This window comes from Thunnus maccoyii, chromosome 12 (genome assembly GCF_910596095.1).
Source record: "Thunnus maccoyii chromosome 12, fThuMac1.1, whole genome shotgun sequence".
NCBI classification, from domain to species: Eukaryota; Metazoa; Chordata; class Actinopteri; order Scombriformes; family Scombridae; genus Thunnus; species Thunnus maccoyii.
In genome coordinates this window covers 7,965,832-7,983,402 of record NC_056544.1, presented here as the reverse complement: position 1 = coordinate 7,983,402, position 17,571 = coordinate 7,965,832, and the positions used below count along the sequence as shown (strand labels likewise).

Here is a 17,571-nt window from a genome sequence, read left to right as displayed (position 1 = left end):
CATGCATGCACAAGCCCCCCATTCGCAAACACTCGCCCACATGTGTTCCAGCCTTGACAGTAAGTAGCTTTCCTCAGCATACATGGCTGTGTGGATGTGAGTGTGTGTGTGAGTGCAAATTGTATACAGTATGTGCCTCTGTGTGTCTGACTGTATGTGTGTGTGTGTGTGCTCGCATATGCAACACAACAACACAAGTTGGATTTGGACTTGTTTTTAATCAGTGGGATTTTGCAAATGGCCTCAGGCTTCTCCCAGGGACTAATTAGTGATGTGACTTCGGCATAATAAATAAACACGCACACTCGCGTGCACGCTCACACACACACACACACACACACACCAATGCAGCATCAAAACACAAAAAAGAACACAGAAGAGAGAGTAAGAGGAGAGTCAGGATTTACAGATCAGATGAAGAAAGCTTACTTTTACAAGGGAAGTAAACAAACGTGCTGATACTGCCTGATCCACACTGTTGCTTTCTGTTTCTACCCTAATTTCCTCTTTTTCTTTCTTTTTTTTTGCCTTTACAGTGTGTTTTTGTCAACTTTTCACTTTCTATTTCTCTCCCTCTGTCTCTCTCTCTCTCACACACACACATAGATTCCACTATTTAATGTGTTGACAGCCTGCGCCCAAGTGAGAGCAGAAGGTTGACGGCCTCAGAGAATTCCTCGGGCTTTTCCACACTGCACCTTAATGCACATACACACACACACACACACACACACACACACACACATTCTGGCTGTGTAAACCAGAGAGATTAGCAGCTCATTACCATACCACAGCGGGGCTACACACAGGGGACTGTGTGTGTCTGTGTATGTATGTGTGTGTGCCAGCGCACCTCAGAGCATTGTCTTCTGGTCATAACAACAACTGTTCCATTATTTGTCTGTGTGTGCCAGAATGAAAGTGTCTTTAATCAGGAGGACAGGAAAACAGAGTCCACAGAGAATTACTGAATATGTTTTCATCGCCGAGACAATTATCAGATTAAACAAATTCCACTCGTTAAGCAGCTAATCCATCTGTCCAATCAGCAGGCAGGACAGAGGCAGCAGCACCTGCTCCCTGGCGGTGACCTCAGACAGATGTGGAGATGTGGAGATGATCCACTTTCAGCTTTGCTGTTCAGATTTGAGGGAGGATTGTTTCATCCTTTTGAAGTCTCGTATTTGGCATGGAAAGGGGAATGCAACCCAGTTTTCAAATTCTACTTTTCATGTTTATGGGGAAAGTTGATTGAGCTCTACATAACTCCCCACTTTACTTTCCAAGCAGAGTTCAGCATCATTTTTAAACAGGAGATTCACTCTTTGGTGCTGCAGTGCCATCATGATCTTTAACGGCTGGCCTCAGGAGTAATATGAAGTCACTTGGGTATTTTACCTGCTGCTCCTCAAAAGACAGTTTTCATTCAGGGGTTCTCAAGCCACATTTGCCGAGCCAGTGCAGAGATTTGAACCAGCAACATTCCCACATCTGAAACTTTTGGGCTGCAGAGTAAAAATAGCACAGTCAGCCTGTACTGGGAAAATAATATCACCTTATACTGCACTCAGGATTGTGTTTGTTAATAATGACGTTGTAGACACTACCTTTGGGCACAGTTTTTCATTTTCCAACTATGGGCCACTTACAAAATAATTACCTGGTACAATAATGTAGTTACAGTGGAATGAAATAAGAAGTCTCAAAATGAAGGGGTAACCATTTTGCCCTGTAGTCCACTATAATTGCAAAGTAATCACACCATAATTTTCAGACTATGACTTACCTTGATTCTTGAATGAAATGTGCAGTGAACCATCAAAAAAGTATGTAACACACTGGCATACACTGATGAAGGACACCAAGGAACAGCAGGGATCAACATTAACTTAAACTAAGGCAAGGGAGGACAGCGGATGATAATGGTGGCAAACAGACTCCATGAAACTCATGAAAAGTTGCAAACCTACAGCTCCATGGCAACTGAGTAAAAGCAAACTCAAGCTGCTGATGTGCAGCAAGCTGCAAGTGAGTAAATGGACCTGGAGTGCCCTGAACACTTCGTTTTTCTACCTTGCCGACATCGTCCATTCCTTAGTCACTCTTACTAAAGTTGTTGCTAAGGTTTTTCCATGTGCTATTTGTGTTTTCCACTCTTATATTTTGGATTGGATTCCAGCTCAAACATGTTTGGATGTATTGAAATGATGAGACATGATGAGAAAAAGTAGCAAAATCAAACTACTATAGTTTGATGCATGGATATCTGCCAAGATGCAGCTTCCAGAAGCTGGCCAATCAGAACACCTAAACAGCCTGTTTCAGACAGAGGCTGAACTGAGGGGCTGCTTAAAGGGCCAGTATGCTTTAAAAAAAGAGTTCTTTGAACTGTAAATCATGCAAAGATATTCCAGTAGAGCCCCAGATTTAAAATATCGACCTGTAAATGTGCATAATATGTCCCCTTAAAGATTTAAAACAACATTTCAAAGCCATCTAACTGTGCCTAATGATCCCACCAAAAACAGTCAATAGTACAGATTGACAAACTAGCATTAGCCACCGTGTTACAGGCTATAGGCAATATAAGTGGACCACAATGCAGTACAGAAAGCTATAGCTCCACTCTAGCACTTTAACACTGACTTAAAATCTGCTGTGGATGCTTCATTGGTACCAAACAGCAGATTGACTTTTGTGCACACATAGGAAGCCTGAATGAAATTCTGTTGACCAAACAACTTTTCCGTCAGACTGGTGCTATTAAGTCTGAACAATAAAACAATCTGGTCGACTAAAAATCATTCAGGGTCCTGTCACACACACACTTTCTGCAGTCATTTACTGTTTTTCTGTGCATTAGTAAGACATCACACAGGCAGAGGACAAAACAGACTCTTGACTCATGTTTCTGGCTGCAGGAGACAGCAGGTAGTGTTCACAACAACAGACACATCCCGGGGCAGATCTATTTTAAAGCTGACAGATGGTGACTTTCTCCTGTAAGGAAGAGGAAGTGCAACCTGAAACCTTGATCAGGACAAAGGCTGAGATTTATTTAGACTTATAAAACAATCACAGCCATGCTAGTGAAAGTGCGTAAGTAAAAAATGTGTGTTTCGCTCATTCATATACACACACAATTTGTGTGCACTTACAATCTTTAGTTTATCTGTGCTACAAATAAACTGAAGACAAAGTGCTTCAATTGCTCTTTATGCTGATGTAATTGATTTATTATCCGGGTCATTGTATCCAATTTTCCTTGTACAGCAGCTGAGGGCTGGGGGTTTGGGTGGGAGAGGGTGAACGAGTTGTCTGTATCTGTGTATTTGCAGTGTATGTTTGTTATGTAATGCTGTTTTGGTTTGTATGTGTTTTATAATTTTGCATTTGTTGTCAATGGGACCCCCTAGAAAATGAGATGCTCCATCTCAAGGGGCTATCCTTTCAATAAATTCAAATTTAAAAACACTCAGAACACACACACACACACACATACACACTTCTTCACAATCAGAAATCAGCGCCTGGCTGCAGAGAGAAAAGAGAATTCATTAAACTCAGCCACCCACGCTGGGCCACAGAATAGACAGGGGGTAGCGAGGGAAGGAAGGCGGGGAGGATGATGATGAGAGGGAGAGAGAAAGAGAGTGCAAAGACGGAGAGAAAAGAGTAAGAGGGAGGAAGACGAGGGAAAGGGTGGGAGAGAGAGGGAGAGGGGATGGAGTCCTCTTAGCGGGGGCCCATCAAATGAAGTGGATAGGAGGTCAGTTGAACAGAAAAGCTCTTTAGGAGCAAAGGGATGAGAAAGAGAGGAGGGTAAAGAAATAACAGAACAGTGGAGGAGAAAGGATAGCATGTGTGAGAGAGGTGTTAGATAGGCTCTGGGAGTTAGCTCGAGATCATAATACACGCATACACACACACACGCACACAAAGAAGTAACGAAAACGTCCTCAGACACCAAGATTTTGTCTTGTGTCACTGCATTGTCAAACTGTTTTACCCGCCAGCCAATCACACGCTGTTGTCCCTGGTCAGTAGCCAATAATCCGTCCCAACACCTTTCACCAAACATGACTGGCAGCCAATCAGATGACGTGTTCCTGGTCATCCTGGTAGTGACCTGAGGCCGACATGTCAGCCTTTCCCTCTCTAACCTCCACTGCTCCGTCCTCATCCTGGACCTAATCCGCACTGCGCTAATCTGGTTAACTAGAGCTGTTTCTGAAATGAACAAAAGTCTAATCTAATTCCCATTTAGCACTAATGAAGAGATTATTGACCTCACATCCTATTATCATAATCATCGGGTTTTGGCACACAGTCAAACAGAAACAGGAGTCAATAAAATGACAGAAATGGTCAAGAATCAGACGCCAGCGCTGGTGTACTGTTAGAGATTCTGTGTGTGACAACAGCGCTCACTCAGATAAAACGCAGAGATACACCAAAGGAAGGATTGTGAGGTTCCTCTATCTGCTTCTGCACACACACAAACACACACACACACACTCCACCTTAAGCCTTTTACTGTCCAGAATGTCAGCAGCCATCTCCAGCACCGTGGCCTGTCACACAGAGTGAGAGAGAGAGAAAGTGCGATGGTGTGTGAAGTGTGCGCATATGTGTGTGTGTGTGTGTGTGTGTGTGTGTTAGAGAGAGTGAGACAGAGAGAGAAGCTGAGGGACGGAGACACGGAGGAGGGAGGGGTGTCCTTGAAAGAGGACAGAGGTGTTCAGCTGGATCTAATGTGATGGAGGAAACAACTGGAGCACACACACACACACCACTGTTGCATCAATAACATTCCTTTTCAGAAAAAAACAAAAACAAAAACATTTGTTGGGATAAATTCACACGAAGCCACAATCCTTCCGACTAAATCCGTTTGTCCCGTTCAACCCTCCACAGACCAGCCTTTTATATCTCCAGTACAGGAATGGGAGTGAGAGTGGGACCGAGCCCCAGCCTGGCGTTGCAATGGGCCTCAGCATCATTATCATCAGCAGCGGCCCCTCTCAGATGCGCCAGCACAAGATCAAAGGAAAGCCTCTCAATCTTCTCCCCTCACTGAGGCAGCACAGAGCTGCTCTATAACTGGCATCTTGGTCCTGCGATAATCCTCCCATTGATCTACTTCACAGAGTTCAGTCTGCACTGAGGCTTCTGAGTTGAGGGTTAAAGATGCCGAGGAATGTCTGTCAGAGTTTGCAGCACTGGGTGCCAGATCTTATTAAGCCATACGCTGGCCGAGCTTACAGTGTCCTTTTTTTTTCTTGTAACTTGTTTTCAAGGTGCTTTACTTGTGAAGTAATTTTAATGTTTTATGAGGGCTTCTAGCATTTGCATAGATTCTACCCAGATCATCATTTAGGCTTTTGTAAAGGATACAAAAATAGGTTATGTATTTAGCACAAGCAATTAAAAAGCATATCCGCTGCAACATGTAGGCATGGAATGGGGGGGGGGCGCAAATTAATTCACCTTATTTTCTAGTTCCTTCCTTTCCTTTGAAGTCCATGAGGGGGAGTTTAGACTGGAAGGCAGAAGGAGAGGGTGGAGGGTGAGGATGAATACAGGGAACAAAAGACCAGAGAGCCATTACCTCAGCTCTGCCACTGGGCCTCTCTCCTCTCAACGTCTCCATCTACCGGTGGCTTGACGAACCGTCGGCTTGTCCTGGATGTTTCTGCTGACTGGCACTGCTGAGTTGACAACATTGAAGACTGTTGATATAATGTCTGTTGTAATTCAATAAACTCCACACTTTTAAAAAAAGGTAAAGTTGCTGCATTTCATATCATTTCCAAGCAAAAGGTTTAAACTTGTCAGAGATTAGCCGATACAGACACATTTCTATTGACAAGTGGAGCTGTTACTTCTGAATGGAAAGGTTGTTGTTTGATCAGTTTGATAAATTATAAAGCATGATTACAAAATCCACACCTCATGGAAGATAAATTAATCCTGAATCCTCATGTTATCCTCATTCATGTCATGTTTGTTTCTTGTTATGACATCAACATAGATATTTTGCCATTTCTGCTTAAAGGAATAGTTTGAGGGAACATACGGAGAGTTAGATGAGAAGATCAATTCTCATGTCTGTCCAGTAAATATGGCGCTAGCTACCACCAGGAGATTGAGTTAGCTTAGCTTAACATAACCTGTCATTTTTGCATATCAGTTTTTGTACTGGTTAATGAAACCAGATGTGTTAACCAGTGAGCGTTAAAGGTGCTGGTAACCTGATATTTTTACCTTTGGAAAGAGCCAGAATAGCTGTTCCTTTTTTCCAGCCTTTATGCTAAGCTAATCAGCTGCTGTTTTTGCCTCATATTTAGAGTAAAAGACATGAAAGAGAAATCATTCTTCTATCTCTCAGAAAGTCGAAGTATTTAATTAAATATGAAGCTACAGCCAGGAAACAGGAGACATGTTAGCTTAGAATAAACACTGGAGGCACTAGAAGCAGGTGGAAATTGCTGCACTTAGGCAAGAAATGTACTTATGTAAGAGCACAACTTGTCACGTTTACACTTCAGTCTTTGTACGCATTAAACAAACAAGATATAACATGGTATTTCACGAGATTTAGTGGTGCTGGCAGCTGCATAATTTTATGTTTGGACAGAGCTAGGCTAGCTGTTTCCTCCTGTTTCCACTTATGCTAAGCTAAGCTAACCTGGCTGAGCACTGGCTCTAGCCTCATATTTATCCTACAGATATGAGAGTAATTAATCTTTCTGCCCAAGGTATCACTCTAACCTTTTCCTTCATAATATAGTAAAATGTACAAATTATATTACATTTTATATGGAAAAAACCTAAGTCAAAGTGAGGCAAACAGCTCAACAATGTGTCTGAAATGCAGAAATGATGACTGAGCAATGTGATTCAGGTTGTAGAAGCAGAACAGGACTGCAGGTTGGTCAGCATGTATTAATGTGAATTTTGTTATCCACAGCCAACTGTGAATGTGTAAGTGGTGGATGAGACTTATCGCGTGTGTTTTTTTTTTTTTTTTTGCTTCATAAACACTATAAACAGTCACAGGCTAACTCACACTCACACACACACACCTACTCACACGCCTCCGTCTTAGCTGCACGATTTTTCCAAGCTTGGCGAAATGCATTGATAAGCAAGTGCACGCCTGCACACATACACACACACACACATACACTGCACTGTGAAATTGGGTCAGCAGTGGAGAGTGGGCTTTAATGCTGAGCACATACGCTCTCTAAAACTGATCTGCATATTCATGTGGGTGGCTATCAAAATGACACACACACACAAGTAGACATGCACAGATACATGCACACACATAAATAAGTACATGCATGTACACATTGGCCTAAACTTATCCATCCCACACACGTGCCCACATGCACACATACATGCGTATTCACACACACACACACACTCATACACACACACACACACAACAAAGCACAAAGAAAACCCTGAATCTCATGGATATTGTAACTGTCAGGGAGCTACAGGGGGCATTTATGTGCTTCTCATTATAATTCTGTGGTTAAAAATGAGCTTCTTCCTCTCCCAGCTATACCATGTCAATCATTTTTCTCCTTTGCCTTTCACTTCTCTTCGTCTATTCCCATATTTTTTCCCGCTGGCAAAAGCAGTGACCATTTTTCAGAGCAAAGTGAAGTCCGGCTAATGCTTGCCGCCTGGCAGAACAGCTCCCATTACTTCAGAACTTGCAAATAAGTCCTAGCATTGTCAAAAGTCTTAGAAGTGCACACACACCTCCAAAAAGGTATTCCCGCACCAAAAACTGAAGAAAAAAAAAAAAAATCACCATCGCCCAGAATCATTCTGCTGCTGAGCTTAGAAGAGTTGGATTGAGGCAGTGTGAAAGAAAGGTGTGAAAGAGGGGGTGAAGAAAAGGAGAAAGATGGAGAGAGGGGGAGAAAATGAGAGGTCTCTCCCCAAGGATATACTTGTCAAAAACCCCTACTTTGCGTTTCTGACTTTTTCGGCGATGAACAACAGTTTTCTCTGACAAAGCATTTTCCTGCTTATTTGCAGACGGAGGGAGGAGACGGGGCTCAAGTTGGAACGTGAGAAACTGAAAGGATATAACAAAGGATTCAGAGCCAGTAAGCAGATACAGTAGCTCTGAAGGCCGCTAGGGGCCGTGGAGTTGGGAGAGGAGGGGGTAGGGTGGAGGAGAGGGGTGGTGCGCTGGTGGTGGTGGAGGTGTGGGCTGGTTGTGTCTTTTGAAGAGAGATGGTAGGGGAAAGAAAAAGGAGGAGACGGAGAGAATGAGACAGAGAGAGAGGGAGTGTGTGTGTCTCCTGTGTATGTGTTTGGGGACCCACGCAGTGAGGCCTGAGCATGTGATTTATTTCAGAATACTAATGTCTCTTTGATCTCCTCTGCTTAAAAAAAAAAACTCCCTGCTGGGATTGTGGGCACACACACACACACACACACACACACACACACACACACACACACATGCACACCAATGCATATATGTATTTATACACACGCTTGCACACACTCGTACATACCTACAAGCGCATACACACTCACATTAATATTGTTGTGTCCCCTCGACTGACTGCTGAACAGGGCTCATTTATGCACACACACTCACACATTCAGTCACACACACACACACACACACTCCAGGGCGTCTAATCTACTTTAACTATCGTCAAATCCGTAGAGATCCAATTACAAAGATAGAGGAATATTTGTTTTTCTCTGTGCATCCTAAAAGACTAATTAAATTTTCATGTAAAGATGAAATTATTTGATACAACACAAATGTCTTTTCATTTTCATAATTGTAATGTAATATGTTTTAATTGGGGATCCTGTGACTACCTCGCCCTATTTCCACAGCTGCATTTCTAGGTTATCTTGTACAACAGTTAAAAAATGAATAATGACTTATTACTCTTACCTTTCTTTCTCGTATCGTTCCATTGTTATTCCAAGTCGAGGTTACGGGGGCTAGAGCGTATCCCAGCATGCACCAGGCAGAAGGTAGTCAATCAGAGAGCTATCAGAGACAGACAAATACTAGTTTCAGTCCTCCTGTTTATCTTGTATGTCTCTCATTACTTTGAAAAAGAAAGAAGAAACTACATCATTGCCCACCTATAAGGAAAGACATGTTGTACACATGCATGATCACACTTGTATACACACTACTGCAGGTCTCTTGACCTCTTAGCTCTGTGAAGCTGCACTCTGGCTACTTTGTGCTAAATACTAATGTCAGCATAGTAACATGCTCACAATTATAATGCTAACATGCTAATGGTTTGCAGGTAGTGGATAATGTTTACCATAATGTCTTGTGTTTTTTTTACATCTTGTCTTAATGACTTTTATGTTTTATGTAAAGAACTTAGCTGCTGAAAGGCTCTACTGCATGTTCATCATCTGAGTTTAACATGTTAGCATTGAGTCTGATGGGCATGTCATTACATTTTCAGGTATTTAGTATTGGACAAATTAAAAATTTGACCTGCTGGTGATGCAAGATGAAAAATTAAGGGATCACCAAAGTTGTTACAGTTCATTCTCAGAGGGACATAAATCAAATTTCATGGAAGTCCATCTCATAGTTGCCTAGACATTTCACTCTCAACCACAAATGTCAGCCTCATGGTGACAATAGAGTTAAAATAAGTGGGTAACTAAAGTCGTTAAGATTTATCTGTACAAAAAATTTATGTGAAAAATTGTTTGGCAATACAGCCACTTATTATAGAAGTATTTCAATTGGGACCAAAGACCAACTAACAGTGGACATATTGCCATTCCTAAAAAACTTGTTGACTAGAAAATGGTTTCTTGTAAGAGACAGGCCTTTTTACTTATAAGCCTACTGCGTCTGTTTTTTGCATAGTAACATACTGTATCTTTTACTCTATAATGTGTTATATATCCCACACATTGTTTTGTACATTTTGAAAACTGCAGTAAGGTTATGGTCCTATCTCTCCTGTCTTCTCTAGTTTCAGTAAATGATTTCCTACATGTCTCAAAACGAGCTTAAAACCAGCTGTTAACTGCTGACTTTCTGTATGTACAGTATGTGTGCATGTACAATGTGTTGCTTTATAAACTGGTACCTCAGTCTCCTCTATGATGAATTCTCCACTTGTATAATTATAATTTAATATAAATATTCAACTCCGGAAAGCAGTTTTGAAGCAGTTTTATTCTTTCTGATACCAAAATCCGACATTTACTGGAGATATTGTAGAAGTTGTAGATAGTTTAGAAATTATTGTGCTGTGAAAATGCAGCTAGGCTGGAAATATCTCAGTGTCACCCAAGTTTGGACAGTTATCTGTAACAATACACCACCAAACAACACACTAGACCCATAAATGGAAGGTCCAGTTTCAATAGCTGTCACTTGAGTTGAAGTGTTTTAGGGTGTATTTTCTTTCAAAAATGTCTGTCCATACTGCTCAAGCTTGAAAAAGCAATGGTTAGTATCTTCTCTCCTCCTGCAAGCCCCTATAGTCTCAGTTAATACATGGTATCTGTCAGAAACTCCAGCTCCTCCCTGATGAACACCTCCTGGAGCAGCCTCAGGGACGTCTGTGCATGCAGCTGCTGGTCAGGCTCCTCTGCGTTTTCCAGCCCTCCTCTTCACAGCAGACAGCACATGTAGCACCTTAGTGATGCCACCTCTCACAGGGGGCTGCCTCAGGGTGGCACAATGCTCCAACTCCACCCAGTTAGGGAATCAGATGTGGTCAGTCATGTGGACCTCCTAAAAACAAAATATCAAGTAATTTAAGCTTTTATTGTTTTATGAGATATTTACCAAAAGCTTCCTGTCAGACATGTATTGAGACATACAAAAATATTCTGCTTGGAACAATAATGTGTCTGATGTGTTCAAATGATCATGTTAAAATCCAAAAATGGCATTTACTCCTTTCTCATTAAAAATTACAGAAGCTATAAATATGCAAATTTCACATCAGAAGTTTAACCGTTGGACACAAGATGTCTCCTGCTTCATTATAAAGTCCATTCTCTCTGTTTGTGCACATAAGGCTTAAAGTTTCCACATCACACTAAATTGATATTGAACCACAATTGGCTTCCAAAACTAGTGATGATGTCACAAATCATGCTTGTAGGCCCGCCACTAAAATCATATTTTCAATGAGCTCAGAGTAACTTCCCACTTTTGGCAGGTGAAAGTGAAAACATCCTTCTAGTGTTAAACTCTGCACATACATCATTCTGCACAGTGAAGCTCAGACATCCAACTGAGAGAACAAGAAGAAAAACACATTTTTGAGGGGAGGGGGAGTTTAAAGCTGCTATAATCAATATTTTTATACAATGGATCAAATGATCAAATGTGTAATGTTAAAGGGATCTCGAGTAGTGTTGAGCCCACAGAGAATTATCATGCGACTCTACAGATCCCCTCAGCTCTACAGAGCGTTTTAGTGTTTTTCAGGTCTTTGTTTTGGTTTTATGGTCTGCAGCTTTACTATTTTGGTTACTGCTCTCATAGCATAGCTCCACAAGGCAGAGTTATCTCTAAAAGCGTCTTTAAAAAACCTGCCCAGCACCAAATGGCAGATAGTTAGTCATGAATCTCGACAGGAAAACTACAAGTTACACTTCAGCCAGGTAAGGCTGCTGAAACCACATTGTTTCAAACAGCCTGCTCTGTGTGAGATTCCATGCACAGAGCCAAGTCTCAAACTGTGGACACATCCCATCAGACCCTAACAATTTACACTCTGTCTCATGGATCTGTAATCCTCCTGGTAAACAGGGAGCAGCACGGCCTTGCTTTCTAAGGTAGATGGCTCCACCTTGTGGCTTTTGCGTCGGTTGCACTGCCTGGGTGGAGCTTAACACGAGGACTTTGTCTGAACTTGCGCTGCTCCTTTGTTATGTTTCCTGTCAGGAAGACAGGACAAGATGGTTCACGGGGAGCTGGAGTTCCGACTCAACGACAGAGAGTACAAAAACTGGCTGAAGGCAGGACGGTGTCTGCTTATACTGAAGGATGGCCTCCATCCCTTCGTCAACAACCGGATGCGAGCTTTCCACAGAGATCTGCTCAATAAAAACTCTCATCTACGGACACCGTGTGAGACTTCTTCATGTAAACTCAGAGCCAATAAGGTTAGTTGTAAATCCTGCTCAGGTTTCGTTTTTTTTTCCAATTGAATCCCCTTTGCATTCTGTTTTATTTAGATATAACGCCTTACAGAGTGACTGTGACATGTTCTGAGTTTATTGTGGACATATGGTACTTATCAGTGGTGGAAGAAGTATTCAGATCCTTTATTTATGTAAAAGTACCAATACAGCAAGGTAAAAATACTCCATTACGAGTAAAAGTCCTGCATGCAAAGTACATAAAAGTACATAAGTATTATGAGCTTGATGGAGTTAAAGTATTGCAGTAAAAGTAGTGGTTTGGTTCCTCTGACTGATATATTATTATATATGACATCATTAGATTATTGATACTGAAGCATCAGTGTTAGAGCAGCATGTTACTGTTGTAGCTACTGGAGGTGAAGCTAGTTTCAACTACTTTATATACAGTTAGCTAGTTTAGTCCAGTGGTTCCCAACCTAGGGGTCAGGCCCCTCTAAAGGGTCACCAGATAAATCTGAGGGGTCATGAGATGATTAAAAGTTCTGATACACAAATCTTTTTAGACTTTTTCTCTAATCTTTGATGATATTTGGTGAAACATTGGATCATTTGAACATTTATTGAAATCAAACCATGTGAGAAGTTTAAAGGGAAAAATCACTATTTGGTGGAGCTGTTAACAACTCATAGACATCTGAAATGTGACCCCGACTACACACTGCTTTTTGTAAGACATCAAAAGTCCAAAAGGTTGGAAACCACTGGTTTCATCTTTAACAATGTGTTGTATTTTAAAAGCTTGTTAAATTATCTATTGTGTCAAATCTTCATCTGAACAGTGACTAAAGCTGTCAAATAAATGTAGTGGAGTAGAAAGTACAATATTTCCCTCTGAAATGTAGTGGAATGGAAGTATAATGTAGCATCAAATGGAAATACTCAAGTAAAGCTACAAGTTCCTCAAAATTGAGTGCAGTATTTGAGTAAATGTACTCCAACTTTCCATGACAGGTACTTGTATCTTTAATATTCCTTACTTGTTTGCACAGTAACTTGCATAAAGTATCAGTTAAAATGAGTCTATTTAACAACTAAACCCATACAGACAGTCTGATATGTGTGTGTGTGTCTGTGTGTCTGTGTGTGTGTCACTATGTCCCCAGCTTTCCCGGGTATGCAGGGCGTGTTCATTGTGGCAGACAGTGATCCTCTCACACCACAGACAGCCTGATGCCACTGTGAACTGGGACAACTGTTCCCCTCCCTCCTGGAGGACAGACCACTGGGAACTAGCCAAGGTAGTCTACAAACCACAACTTACACAGTGCTATGAATACCATTTTACCGTCAAATGGAAATCATCATCCTCAAAACACTGTGCAATTCTCTATTCCGTAGTTAATTTTCTCTCAACATTAAGTGAAAATGTACACAAGGCGAACGCTGACAGCGACTATTGAACGGACTTTGGTGTTCATATGATATTTGTGACATGATTTAGTTTTTATATTTTTTAATTGGCTATAGAGGATGTTTGAGGTCTGTTGAGAGTTTCCTATGTGTAGTTTGTTTGCACAGTCTTGTCAATCTATAGAATATTTATAAATGCCTCTTTTGTCTCGGTGTTGTCTGTTCAGAATTTGTCACAATGCTCCTAGAAAATGAATTTTTTTCTTTGGAGTTGATCATTTTTTAGCTGCTTTCAAAGCAGTCTAGGTCTTTTAATTGGGGGGGGGGATAGGACAAAAAAATCAGAATCATATCTAAAACTGTGAATTAAAAAATATAAAACTGTGTATTGATATTTTTTCACTTATTTTGTTTTTTGTAAGTTTCAGTGAATAATGAAATGCAGAAATCTATTTCAGCAGATTTCACACTGACACAGTTCTGACATTTGACTGTCTTGACTTAAGCAGTGATAAAGGAGGAAAATGTCACTAATGGCAGTGGTGCACTCACTGATTGATTTTTTTTCACTGAAACGTTCTGAGCGAATGACGGCCTTTTGCCAGACCAATGAAGTTGCTGCGCTGCTCACTTCGAGCTGATGCGGAGATTGCACTGAATGTTCAGAGAGTGTTTCAGAAAATCAAGCGAAATTTGTCAAATGATCTTATCACATGGTCAAGTAAAGTCAAACTTGCTGCATTTTTGACTTGTTGAAAGGAAAATATGACTTAAATACTTGAAGGTTTCAAGCAGTCTGCAGCAGGTGTTAAAGATTCACCTGAACGTGTGCGTCTGATGGAGGTCTCTCTCTCTTTCTCTTCCTGTAGGCTTATATGCCTCGAGGTCAGGTAAAAGTGAAGGGTGCACATGAATGCGATGCCTCTGCTCTGCTCAACCTGATCAACTACTGTAATTATTTCAGTGTGGATGTAAAACATGTGAAAGAGGTAAACACACATGCCTTTTATATATTATTATATATATTATTAAAACGGGCCTGTAAGGCTACTTTTGGTCAGTCCTTCTCAAGTCTTTAAGTCAGAGAATTATCACATGGCTTTTTTTTTTTAGCAGAAGCAGACTAAATCTCTGTGTGTGTGTGCACAAATGTGAAAATATGCGCACGATAAAGCCACATGCATGCATGGTTCTATTAAATAAACTCTCTCATTGTGAGACAGTGTGCACATGCATAAACTGGATTTCCATTTTCACTGTTTGACACAACAAGATGTCAGAGAAGTAAACAATAATAATCTAGATAACGGTTGACGTGAAAAGGATATAAACAGTAGGAAGTGATGAAACAATGAAAAACATCAGAAGCAGTATGAATAGAGAGAATAATAGAATTAAGCACACTACAGTCAGTAAAATAAAGTTTATAATGCACATTTGACTACATCATAATTTAAATTGCTATGTGTGTTGACTAAAAGAAATAATTTGCACTCAGTGTAAATGTATATTACACTCAGTCTCACACCTTATTTTCATATGTTTATAATTAAACACATTATAAATATATTGCATCCCAAACCTAGTTTTGAAAAATGACTGTGACTGGCCTGAGAAAGAATTATGGAGAGATATGAGTGATGTGAGTGTATTTGTTAGATTGACCCAGAGAGAGATGGCATCTCGCTGGAAGTCAATATTAATGGGACGGGATTCTTTTTTTTTTTTTTTTTTTTTGCAGTATGTGATAATTTGTTGTTATAAATGGTATTCTGTAACGTGTGTGTGTGTGTGTGTGTGTGGTTCCAGGTGATACGATACAGGAATGAGTTGATGCATTCTAGTGATTTCCGAGTGAGGGACGACTGGATGAGGCGCTACCAGACGTCTCTGACACACCTTGTGCGACAGTTCAGCAACGTACCAGAAATGGCAGCAGTTGAACAACAGATAAACGATGTGAGCATGTTTGTCTGTGTTTGTTCACTGATCCCGTTGAAATGTAGTGTTGTGTTCCGTCACAGTTTGCGTGCATTTTCTTTGTTTTTCTTCCAGATGCTGAGCGTTGATTTGTCAATATATGCCTCTGGTCAGGACCAGATGGATTCTGCTGACTCGGTTGGATTAGAGTCTGATTCTGCGAGCCAGTTGAAGATCAACGCTGACTTGATCAGTCAATGGGAGGCTGAGTTGCTACAAGAGAGGCTGCAGGAGTTACTTCATGCTGCTGCTGCTCCTGTTGATGACGATACAAAGACACTGGTACGAAGAACAAATTTTTATATATATATATGTATATATTATTCAAACAGGTGGTCCTGTTTAGATCAAGAGCTGTTTAGCAGGGGGAGATGTTAGATCAGCAGGAGAAGCAGAACAGAGATAAGACAACAAAACACAGCGAGTCACACAGAGACATCTTCAAAAATGTTCAAAATTAAAAGTTTGAATTTATCCAGTGGGATGAATTAAGGTGGAGTCAGCGACAGGAGAGTACAGGATATCTCCATAGTCAAACACAGACATGATGGTTGATTGCACAGAGGGTTTCCTGTCCTAAACATGCTTTATTCCAAAACAAGAAACCAATTTTTATCTGCAGATTCTGCACCAGTTGGTCCACATGAGGTTTTGCATAGTATCTTATTATACAACACTTTGAGAACAGTTATAGTCTAGATAAGAGCACAGCTTCCTGTTAACCACGGATTCATGTTGAGACTCCCCTTATGCAGCTGAATGACCTGATCTGATTTTCATGGAGTTGTGATCTTACCAGTGATAAATGTTAGATTGAATATTTGTATAATATGCATGTGCACTTGCACTCATACACATAATATATAAAAAAGACAGATTACAACTTACAATTTCATTTAGCAGACGCTTTTATCCAAAGCGACCTTCATCTGAGACTGATACAACACAAGCAGGGATCTAGTCAGGAGACAACAACACGACTAAGCAATGCGATGCATTGAGTGCGTAGATTGCAAAGAAGCAGTTTTTTTTTGTTTTGTTTTGTTTTTTAAATTTTTGTCTTTTTGTTTTTTCTCTACCTTCAGTCCATGAAGTGCAGAGGTGTTCGCAAAAGAACTGAGTCTTTAGTCTTTTCTTAAAGATTAAGAGAGACTCTGCAGATCGAACAGAGTTTGATAACTTGTTCCACCACCGGGGAACTGCAGAGGAGAAGAGTCTAGCTAGCGACTCCTGTTGTGAAGGTGGTACCAGGTGCCTTTCATTGGCAGGGCCTAGTGAAGGGGAGGGAGTGTAGACCTGAATGAGGGAGTTTAGGTAGACAGGAGCCGTTTTAGTCGCTGTTTTGTAAGCGAATGTCAGGGTTTGGAATTTGATGCGGGCAGCAACTTGGAGCCAGTGGAGGGAGATATCAACAGCGGGGTGATGTGCTGTTTTGGGCTGGTTAAAGACCAGACGCACCGCCACGTTCTAGATCATCTGCAGAGGTTTGAACGTACATGCGGGGAGGCCTGCCAGTAAGGAGCTGCAGTAGTCAATGCGTGATATTAAAGATGTATATAAAGATGTCACATGACTTCAACCAGCTCTCTCTTTTTTCAGGATGCTGAGCAGCTGATGACCCTGGGTGGTTTCCTGAAGGCCAACAGAGATCTGGCCGAGAGGTTTTCTGCAGAGCTCCAAGCCATCGACTCACTGAAGGCCTGAAAATAAAAATGTGCACAGAACAGAAATGGACCCAAGTGCTTATACAGCCACAAAATATTGAATCATTGTCAAAGAGAGATTATAACATTTAGCTTTGTCTGCTCTGCTTGTTTGTTTTACTCATTGTTTTATTTTTATTTGTAATCATGATTATGTTTATATATTGCTGTTTGTCTTATTGTCTGGCAGATGTTCATGAACAAGCTACAGTTTAGACCATAAGTAAATAATAATAATGTATATGCACCTGCCCAGAACTTGCTAGAAGATGCTTTAAGTTTCCATTAAATCATGGAAATCAGACTCATATCTATTCAGTCTTATTGG

The 17,571-nt window shown here is 40.9% G+C and overlaps 1 protein-coding gene and 1 long non-coding RNA gene across 2 annotated transcripts; one reads left to right on the top strand and one right to left on the bottom strand.

Annotated features, from left to right (window-relative positions):
- Positions 1-1,247: 1,247 nt before the first annotated feature.
- On the bottom strand, positions 1,248-6,613 carry LOC121909149. Its single transcript, XR_006099374.1, has 3 exons — positions 6,268-6,613; positions 5,612-5,711; positions 1,248-1,505 (listed from the first exon to the last, which is right to left on the bottom strand). It is a non-coding gene; the product is annotated as an uncharacterized LOC121909149 (long non-coding RNA).
- Positions 6,614-11,871: 5,258 nt separating this feature from the next.
- Positions 11,872-17,547, top strand: LOC121909367 (uncharacterized protein CXorf38 homolog). The gene is made up of 6 exons (XM_042429880.1): positions 11,872-12,168; positions 13,314-13,448; positions 14,430-14,549; positions 15,370-15,519; positions 15,616-15,822; positions 17,140-17,547. Exons 1-6 carry the CDS (start codon positions 11,962-11,964, stop codon positions 17,242-17,244), a joined length of 924 nt encoding a protein of 307 aa, XP_042285814.1. The 5' UTR covers positions 11,872-11,961; the 3' UTR covers positions 17,245-17,547.
- Positions 17,548-17,571: the final 24 nt, after the last annotated feature.